This window comes from Arachis ipaensis, chromosome B1 (genome assembly GCF_059453495.1).
Source record: "Arachis ipaensis isolate K30076 ecotype BB chromosome B1, ASM5945349v1, whole genome shotgun sequence".
NCBI classification, from domain to species: Eukaryota; Viridiplantae; Streptophyta; class Magnoliopsida; order Fabales; family Fabaceae; genus Arachis; species Arachis ipaensis.
In genome coordinates this window covers 101797067-101807583 of record NC_142436.1, presented here as the reverse complement: position 1 = coordinate 101807583, position 10517 = coordinate 101797067, and the positions used below count along the sequence as shown (strand labels likewise).

Genomic DNA, 10517 nt, shown 5'->3' with positions numbered 1-10517 from the left:
AAGAGCTCTGGACACCTCTAACTGGGGACTCTAGCAAAGCTGAGTCACAATCTAAAAAGATTCACCCAGTTATGTGTCTATGGCATTTATGTATCCGGTGGTAATACTGAAAAATAAAATGCTTAGGGTCACGGCCAAGAATCATAAAGTAACTGTGTTCAAGAATCAACACACTGAACTAGGAGAATCAATAACACTATCTGAATTATGAGTTTCTATAGATGCCAATCATTCTAAACTTCAAAGGATAAAGTGAGATGCCAAAACTGTTCAGAAGCAAAAATCTAATAGCCCCGCTCATCTAATTAAGACTGATCTTCATAAATGTTTTCAGAATTTATTGTATATTCTCTTCTTTTTATCCTACTTTGTTTTTAGTTGCTTGGGGACAAGCAACAATTTAAGTTTGGTGTTGTGATGAGCGGATAATTTATACGCTTTTTGGCATTGTTTTTAGTATGTTTTTAGTATATTTTAGTTATTTTTTATTATGTTTTTATTAGTTTTTATTCAAAAATCATATTTCTGGACTTTACTATGAGTTTGTATGTTTTTCTATGATTTCAGGTATTTTCTGGTTGAAATTGAGGGACCTGAGCAAAAATCTGATTCAGAGGTTGAAAAAGGACTGCAGATGCTGTTGGATTCTGACCTCCCTGCACTCGAAGTGGATTTTCTGGAGCTACAAAAGCACAATTGGCGCGCTCTTAATTGCGTTGGAAAGTAGACATCCTGGGCTTTCCAGCAATATATAATAGTCTATACTTTTCCCGAGATTTGTTGGCCCAAACTGGCGTTCCAAGTCAGCATAAAAATTCTAGCGTCAAAACGCCAGAACTGGCATAAAAGCTAGAGTTAAACGCCCAAACTGGCACAAAAGTTAGCGTTTAACTCCAAGAGAAGCCTCTACACGTGAAAGCTTCAATGCTCAGCCTAAGCACACACCAAGTGGGCCCGGAGGTGGATTTCTACATCATTTACTAATTTCTGTAAACCCTAGGCTACTAGTTCTCTATAAATAGGACCTTTTGCTATTGTATTTACACACCTCATGACATTTCATCTCTGAATTTGTATCTTCTATGGCATGAGTCTCTAAACCCCATGGTTGGGGGTGAGAAGCTCTATTGTGTTTTCATGGATTAATGCAATTACTACTGTTTTCCATTCAATCACGCTTGTTTCTATTCTAAGATATTCACTCGTGCTTCAACATGGTGAATGTGATGATCCGTGACACTCATCACCATTCTCAACCTATGAACGCATGCCTGACAACCACCTCTGTTCTATCTTCAATTGAGTGTGTATCTCTTAGCCTCCTGGTTCAGATCAGAGTCTTCGTGGTATATGTTAGAATCAAATGGAAGCATTCCTGAGATCCAGAAAGTCTAAACCTTATCTGTGGTATTCCGAGTAGGATCTGGGATGGGATGACAGTAACGAGCTTCAAACTCGCGAGTGTTGGGCGTAGTGACAGACGCAAAAGGATCAATGGATCCTATTCTGACATGAGTGAGAACTGAAAGATGATTAGGCGTGCGGTGACAGCGCATTTGGACCATTTTCACTGAGAGGACGGATGGTAGCCATTGACAACGGTGATCCACCAACATATAGCTTGCCATGGAAGGAGCCTTGCATGTGTGAAGAAGAAGACAGTAAAAAAGCAGAGATTCAGAAGACAGAGCATCTCCAAAACCTCAACCTGTTCTCCATTACTACACAACAAGTATTATTTACTCCATGTTCTTTCACTCATTTCAATTAAATATGAGAATTATTGATATCCTGACTAAGAGTTACAAGATAACCATAGCTTGCTTCAAGCCGACAATCTCCTTGGGATCGACCCTTACTCACGTAAGGTATTACTTGGACGACCAAGTGCACTTGCTGGTTAGTTGTGCGGAATTGCAAAAGTGTGATTGTGATTTCGTGCACCAGCCATTAATAGTAAATCTTTTGTCAGAGTAATTACTCTGGAGTTCTATATGACCATAGGGTGATACATTAGTGATCAGGAAAGGTCCTGTCCAACGTGACCTAAGCTTTCCAGGGAAGAGCTTCACTCTAGAATTGAAGAGCAGAACTTTTTATCCAGGTTCAAAGACTTTGGAAGAAATCTTTCTGTCATGCCATTTCTTGGCCCTTTCTTTATAGATATTTGCATTTTCAAATGCAGCAAGTCAGAATTCATCCAACTCATTTAGCTGGAGCAACCATTTCTCTTTTGTTGCCTTTGTATCAAGGTTTAGGAGTTTGGTTACCCAGTAGGCCTTGTGTTCCAGCTCCACGGGCAGGTGGCATGCCTTCCCATACACCAATTGATATGGTGATGTTCCTATAGGGGTCTTAAAAGCTGTTCTGTATGCCCAGAGAGCATCGTCAAGCTTTCTTGCCCAATCCTTTTTAGGGCTATTCACTGTTCTTTCTAGGATTCTATTTAGTTCTCTATTTGATACCTCAACTTGCCCATTTGTCTATGGATGATATGGGGTAGCCACTTTATGGCGAACTCTATATCGGTTCAGAACAGAGTCAAGCTGTTTGTTGCAGAAATGAGTTCCTCCATCACTAATCAGTGTCCGAGGGACACCAAACCTACTGAAGATGTTCTTCTGAAGGAACTTCATCATTACTCTAGTGTCATTCATGGGTGATGTGACTGCCTCAACCCATATAGACACATAATCTACTGCCACGAGGATATAAGTGTTTGAGTATGAAGGTGGGAAAGGATACATGAAGTCTATACCCCATACATTAAACAGCTCAATCTCAAGGATTCCTTGCTGAGGTATGTTGTGACCATGAGGGAGATTGCCAGCCCTTTGGCAACTGTCACAGCGACGGACAAAGTCTCGGGAATCCTTAAAGAGTGTGGGCTAGTAGAAACCACTTTGGAGGACTTTAGTGGTTGTTCGCTCTCCTCCAAAGTGTCCTCTATAATCGAAGCCATGGCAATGCCATAGGGTTTTATGTGCCTCTTCTTCCGCAGTATTCGCAATGATAGACCGGCAAGTATACCGGGTCGTCCAAGTAATACCTCAGGTGAGTGAGGGTCGATCCCATCGAGATTTTTGGTTTGAGCAAGCAATGGTTACCATGTAGATCTTAGTCAAACGGATAGAAAATATAGTTGTCACGAGTAAACGCATAAAATAGATAAATAAATAAAGCATTACTAGAAAGATGTGGAATCAATGGTATGAGAACAGTTGAGGCTTCGGAGATGCTTCTTCCTTCTGGATTAATTTTTCTCACGATCTACTCCAAATTCTGATTGATTCTTTCCATGGCAGGCTGTATATGATTAACGCCGGGTCAGTGGTCATTAATCTCCTCTACTTCAGATCAAACGCCGGGTCAGCGGTCATCTAATCTAAACGGGGGTGAAGCTCTAGCAGTCAATTCCCTTGGTGATCTTACTCAAAACGCCATAGACAAGGTCGGATCTTCCGGATTAGAGAATGCTGCTCCTTTGGTTCTAGCCTATACCACAAAGTCCCTAATTGCCCCGCACCTTGGCTGCACAGATGTCTCAAGAAGTACCCAACGAAGCCGTGGATTAGCCATCTAAGAGATGTATAATCAAGCTTATGGTTCAATACTATCCCGTCAAGGACTCGCAAGAACCCATGTCAATAGGGATGACGGTCAAGTTACACTCCCAATTTATTAGGATGAAGAACGAAGATACATCTTAGAATAGAATCAAGCATAGATTGAAGTGGAATAGTGATATTATTAATTCATAAGAATCAATAGAGCTCCTAACCTTAACCTAGGAGGTTAGTGACTCATACTGTACAAAGAAACAATGTAAGTAAAAAATATGGCATAAAGTTCTGAACAAGGGTGATCCTTGTTCTATATATACTAATATGCTAACTAAGAATTACAGAAAATAAGATAAGCTAGTCTTGTAGTGCAAAAATCCAATTTTTGGGCCCACTTGGTGAGTGTTTAGGCTGAGCTTGAGTGAAGCCACGAGCTAATACTCCCTTTTGGGCATCCAACGCCAGCTCTGGACTCCTGAATGGGTGTTAGACGCCAGCTACTCCCTTCTAGGCGTCGGACGCCAGGAATGGGGCTCGTGGCTGGCGTTAAACGCCAGTTTTGGACCTTCATTTATAAAGTAAAGTATAGACTATTATATATTTCTGGAAAGCTCTAGATGTTAGCTTTCCATAGCCATTGAGAGCATGCCATTTGAACTTCTGTAGCTCAAGAATACTCCTTTGAGGGCATGGAGGTCAGATCCTGATAGCATCTGCAGTCCTTTTTCTGTCTCTGAATCAGACTTTGCCAAAACTCCTCAATTTTAGCAAGAAAATACTTGAAATTATCATAAAATACACAAAATCAAAGTAGAATTAAAAAAAAAATGATTTTTTCACTAAAACCTATGAAAATATAATAAAACTTAAACAAAACATAACGAAAACTATATAAAAATGATGCCAAAAAGCGTATAAAGTATCCGCTCATCACCTACCTTGTGCATATAGTAACCCATTGACCAGCGACAGACCCTTAAATGGAGCTCGGATCCGTGACGGATTAGTCCTTGATCTGTTGCACTAAAAGAAATGGATGAGTACCGTTGAATTTAACGTCACACATTAGCATCGGCTTTACCTACGGATTTAGCAATGGATTTGTTGTTGGATTCGTCATGCCAAATAATTACCGGCAGATAGCCTCTTCCGACGGTAAAGTCGCCAGTAATATTTGGTGGAAAAATAGGAATAGGCACCAAATGTAACGTCGGATTTACCGTCGAAAAAATTCGACGGTAGACGCGTTTAGAGAAATGCTATGTTTTGGTGATCCACACCATGTTACCATCAGAGTTATCTGAGAGTATTTTCGACGATAATGGTGCCCTAAATTCGAACTGCGAACCCTTTCCCCCTTCATTTTGAGATCTCCTCTTTCTCTGCCCTCACTTCTCTGTCTCTCTCTTTGCCCCTTTTCTCTCGCTGTCGCTGCGTCAGCACCACTGCTGCAACAGACGCCTCGTGTCGCTGTCTCCCTCCTCTCCTTGCACTAACCCATATCTGCGACGAAAGAGTTGCTGGAGCCACCGCTACAAGAAAAAAGGCCTATCGGCACACTTTTTTCTTGCCACGCTTTTAAAGCGTGGCCAAAAGTAGTCAATGACCACGTTTTTATGAGGGTGCCCACTTATTTGTGATTTGGCGATGTTTTTTTTGCTACGCTTCAAAAGCATGGGCATAGAGGGATTTTGGCACGCTTTCATGACGGTGAACACTGAATAGTAATTTGGCCACCCTTTTTTTGCCACGCTTCAAAAGCGTGTCGACATGGAGAAATAGATACACTTTTAAAGCGTGGCTAATTTGTCTTCCAACGGTCACATTTTTAAAGCGTGCCAATATCCTCGAATTATTTGGGCACCCTAAAAAAGTTTACCGATAGAGTTCCCACTGACGAAGGATTAATGTCGGTTTAGAAAATCCAAAGGTTTTCAAACTCGAATGTTGCAAGTATAGTCTAAACCGACAAGTGATCTTCAATCAAAGTTTAGAAGAGTGTCACAAGAATAAAATCAATTAGCAGGAGTAGGATCCCAGGTCATTTTTGCTAGAACCTGCAATTGGATGCACATCATTGATTAGGAAATTTGGGGGTTTTAAATTGCTTGCGAGAAAATTAAAGTGACTAGAATTCAAAAGCAATTAACAATTAAAATGGAAGAGTTAGGAGTATGAAGCAAGTAATTGACTATATAACAAGAATGTAACTAAGATGATAGCAATAAAATGGCATATGACTAAAATATGAATTTAAAGTAAAAGAATTAAGAAATTAAAGTTAACAAAAGGGATTGACAATCACTTAATCTAGAGAGCCTTGGCTAATGGTGAGAACTAGCCTTCCTATTCTTGTTATTAACCACAAATATGGTAATTAGCAAGAGTTTTCCTACTTTGTCATCCTCTAACAATGAAGAAAAATCAAGTAAACATAATTGATTTCAATCCACCTATTTTATTTATTTTTAACAAGTATAAGAGTAGCTATAATAGTAATTTCAACATCTAAGCATGCAAAATAGCATAAAACACCTATAATTCAATGTCACTAACAAAAGAAACCAAACTAATCAAACCAACAACAATGAAAACATCATAAAACACTTATAGTTCAATTCCAACTAACTAATACTCAAGAAATTCAACTAAAGAGATGGAAATTAAGCAAAAGAAGTATACACAAGAAAGACCATACCATGGAGGGGTGTCTCCCACTGAACACTTTTCTATAACGTCCTTAAGTTGGATGGGCATGAACTTCATTTGCAAGCTCCGGGTGGATCCTTCAAGAAGAAAATTTCCACCTCCTTGTCACTCTTGGGATCGGTATGATGGTATAACTTGAGATGACGTAAGTGAACAACTCCATAGGGATCAACTTTATCAATAATGTACAGACCATCCCATCTTGATCTGAGCTTTCTGGATAGCAACCTTAACCTTGAATTATATAGTAGCACCAAATTACCCACTCATAATTCCTTTCGCTTGATATGCCAATCATACACCGCTTTAGTTCTTCCTTTGTATATGCGGGTATTATCGTAAGCCTCCTACCTCAAACACTCTAAATGTTCCAATTGTAGCTTCCTTTCTAAATCTGCCTTTTGCAACCCCATGTTGTACTCCTTAAATGCCCAATACGCTTTGTGCTCTATCTCAACCGGAAGATGACAGGCTTTGTCATAGACCAACTAGAACGGACTCATGCCTATTAGAGTCTTATAGGCAGTTCCGTAGGCCCACAAGGCATCCCCTAATCTAGTACTCAAATCTTTCCTATGGGGCTTTACCATATTCTCTAGGATCCTCTTAATTTCTTAGTTAGATACCTTAGCTTGTCCATTCATTTGTGGGTGGTAAGCGGTGGCCACCTTATGAATAATGCCATACTTCTGCATTAATGTTGCCAGTCTTTTGTTGTAAAAATATGAGACTAATGTGTAATAAAGTCCTTTCAATCTCAGGATCAAATGGGGCTATCCTTGGATCCGGTAATGAATGCGTCATTCAATAGAGAAAACATAGAGTTCATGCAATTATAGTGACAAAAGGGAAAACTAAAGGAAGATAGCTACCAATTACTAATACTATAAATTCTAACTAGTAATCAAGAATCAAGAAACAATCGAAAAGCAACTATTCACATATGAACATATTCACACCAACCAACAATATGGCACACATATGCAAGTCCCCGAAAATGGCGCCAAAAACTTGACAGAGGATAAATGTCGATTTAGAAAATCCAAAGGTTTTCAAACTCGAATGTCACAAGTATAGTGTAAACCGACAAGTGACCCTCAATCAAAGTTTAGAAGAGTGTCGCAAGAATCAAATCAATTACCAGGAGTATGATCCCGGGTAGTTTTCCTTAGAACTTGCAATTGAATGAACATCATTGATTAGGAAATTTTGGGGGTTTTGAATTGCTTGTGGAAAAAGGAAAGTGACTAGAATTCAAAAGGAATTAACAATTAACAATTAAAATGGAAAAGTTAGGAATATCAAGCAAGAAATTGACTATCTAACAAGTATGTAACTAAGATGATAACAATAAAATGGCATATGACTAAGAAATATGAAATTAAAGTAAATGAATTAAGAAATTATAACAACAAAAGGGATTGGCAATCACTTAGTTTAAAGAGCCTTGGCTAAGGGTGAGAACTAGGCTTCCTATTCTTGTTATTCACCACAAATATGGTGATTAGTAAGAGTATTCCTACTTCGTCATCCTCCAACAATGAAAGAAAGTCAAGTAAGCATAAATTGATTTCAATCCACCTCTTTCTTTTTTTTTAACAAGTATTAGAGTAGCTATAATAGCAATTTCAACATCTATACAAGCAAAATAGCATAAAACACCTATAATTCAATGCCACTAATAAAAGAAATCAAACTAATCAAACTAACAACAATGAAAACCTCGTAAAACACTTATAGTTCAAATCCAACTAACTAATACTCAAGATATTCAACCAAAGAGATGGAAATTAAGCAAAAGAACTATACAGAAGAAAGATCATACCACGGAGGGGTGTCTCCCACCGAGTACTTTTCTTTAACGTCCTTATTTTGGACGGGCATGAACTTCATTTGCAAGCTCCGGGTGGATCCTTCAAGAAGAAAAATTCCACCTCCTTGTCACTCTTGGGATTAGTATGATGGTATAACTTGAGATGACGTAAGTGAACAACTCCATAGGGCTCAACTTTATCAACAATATACAGATGATCCCATCTGGATTTGAGCTTTTTTGGTAGCAACCTCATCCCTGAATTGTATAGTATCACCAAATTACCAACTTGGAATTCCTTCCGCTTGATATGCTGATCATGTACCGTTTTAGTTCTTTTTTTGTATATGCGGGCATTATCGTAAGTCTCCAACCTCAAACACTCTAATTCTTCCAATTGAAGCTTCCTTTCTACACCTGCCTTTTGCAACACCATGTTGCACTCCTTAACTGTCCAATACGCTTTATGCTCTATCTCAACCGGGAGATGGCAAGCTTTTTCATAGACCGACCAGAAGGGACTCATACCTATTAGAGTCTTATAGGCAGTTCGGTAGGCCCACAAGGCATCCCCTAATCTAGTGCTCCAATCTTTCCTATTGGACTTTACTATATTCTCCAGGATCCTCTTAATTTTTTAGTTAGATACCTTAGCTTGTCCATTTATTTGTGGGTGGCAAGCGATGGCCACCTTATGAATAATGGCATACTTCTGCATTAATGTTGTCAGTCTTTTGTTGTAAAAATGTGAGCCTAATGTATAATAAAGTTCTTTCAATCTCAGGATCAAATGGGGCTAAGTTCGCATCCAGTAATGAACGCGTCATTCAATAGAGAAAACATAGAGTTCATGCAATTATAGTGACAAAAGGGAATCTTAAAGAAAGGTAGCTACCAATTACTAATACTATATATCCTAACTAGTAATCAAGAACCAAGAAACACTCAAAAAGCAACTATTCACATATGCACATATTCACACCAACCAAGAATATGACACACATATGCAAGTCCCCGACAACGGCGCCAAAAACTTGATGGAGGATAAATGTCGGTTTAGAAAATCCAAAGGTTTTCTATAACACCCTAATATTCAAATCCTTATGCTCGAGTTATAATTCAATGATAATAAGGTGGTTGATGAGTCCATATTTAATGGTATATTTCAACTCACTTTGAATGGATTTTAGCATATGAACTCACACTTAAGCACCAAAATAGCATAATTTTGTGTTTGATCCCTAATTTGAACTTAAATGTGAAAACATGCAATTTTGTGCTTTAATAGAGCAATTTAATTCCACCTTTGTGTCATTCGATGCCGTGATATGGTTTGTGAGTGAATTCAGGCCTTGAAGGAAAGAATGGAAGGATAAAAGTGGAAGAAAGCATGTACAAGGGAGAAAACATGAAGAAAACAAGGAAAAACACACACAGCGAAGTGTGCGTGCGCACAGCCTTGCGTGCGCGCACAAGCGAGAAAATCCATGTGTGCGTGTGCACAGCCCTGCGTGCGCGTGCACAGACAAAAATTTCCATGTGTGCGTACGCACAGGTCCCAACACGTGATTTCATTAATGATGCACGTGTTTCGCGATTTCTGGGGCCCTTGGCTCATTTTTGGAAGGTTGAAATGCTATCTTGGAGTGCTATATAAAGGAGACTTCAACACTTATCAAGGGGGGAAGCATTAGAGCAATTTTTGCATAGTTTTCAAAGTAATTAGGAGTAGGAGTAGTGTAGAGTAGAAAGCTCTCTTAGGGTTTATCAATTTCCATTGTAGTATTTTATAGCAAGCTTTGATTTTGATTTTACTTCTTCAATTGTAAGTACTCTCAATTTCCTCTTTAATTCAAGCACTTTTACATTCAATTTCTCTTAGTTCAAGTTACTTGTTTATATTGCAATTTTGTGTTTCTTGAAGTTTTGATTAATAAATTTTACATTTCATGCTTCCTTTATGTTTGATTGCTTGTTTATGTTGGTTTTGTTGATAGTTGGTTGTAGTTTTACATTTTACTTTGCAATTCTCCATGTTTTACTTTTATGCACACAAGGTGTTTGTGAAAATGCCAACTCTAGATTTTGAGTAGATTTTTCCACCTTGGCTTGCGGTTTGAGTCACTAAGATACTAGAGTCATAATGTCCGACATTTAGTGGTAATTCTTGGGTAGTTAGTTGACTCTTGTTTCCATTGACGCTAGCTTTTTATCAACTAGTTTGGTAAGTTGGTTAGGACTTATGGATTAAGGTCAATTATGCTTGCTTGACTTACTCCTCTATGGTTGGGGTTGACTAGGCGAGATTGACTCATGATAATTGCCATAGTTGTGGTTATGGCAATGATAGGATTCCTTGGACCATCATTCCCAAGTCAAGGCTCTTTATTGCATTTTCACTAGTTTTGACCGCACTCTCTCTTTACTTGCAT

At 38.7% G+C, this 10517-nt stretch overlaps 2 protein-coding genes across 2 annotated transcripts; both read right to left on the bottom strand.

Annotated features, from left to right (window-relative positions):
* Positions 1 to 6325: 6325 nt before the first annotated feature.
* LOC107608906 (uncharacterized) lies at positions 6326 to 6967 on the bottom strand. Its single transcript, XM_016310687.1, has 3 exons — positions 6899 to 6967; positions 6624 to 6760; positions 6326 to 6506 (listed from the first exon to the last, which is right to left on the bottom strand). The coding sequence occupies exons 1-3, from the start codon at positions 6965 to 6967 to the stop codon at positions 6326 to 6328; spliced, it is 387 nt and encodes a 128-aa protein (XP_016166173.1).
* Positions 6968 to 8161: 1194 nt separating this feature from the next.
* Positions 8162 to 8611, bottom strand: LOC107608914 (uncharacterized). Its single transcript, XM_016310701.1, has one exon. The coding sequence runs from the start codon at positions 8609 to 8611 to the stop codon at positions 8162 to 8164; it is 450 nt and encodes a 149-aa protein (XP_016166187.1).
* Positions 8612 to 10517: the final 1906 nt, after the last annotated feature.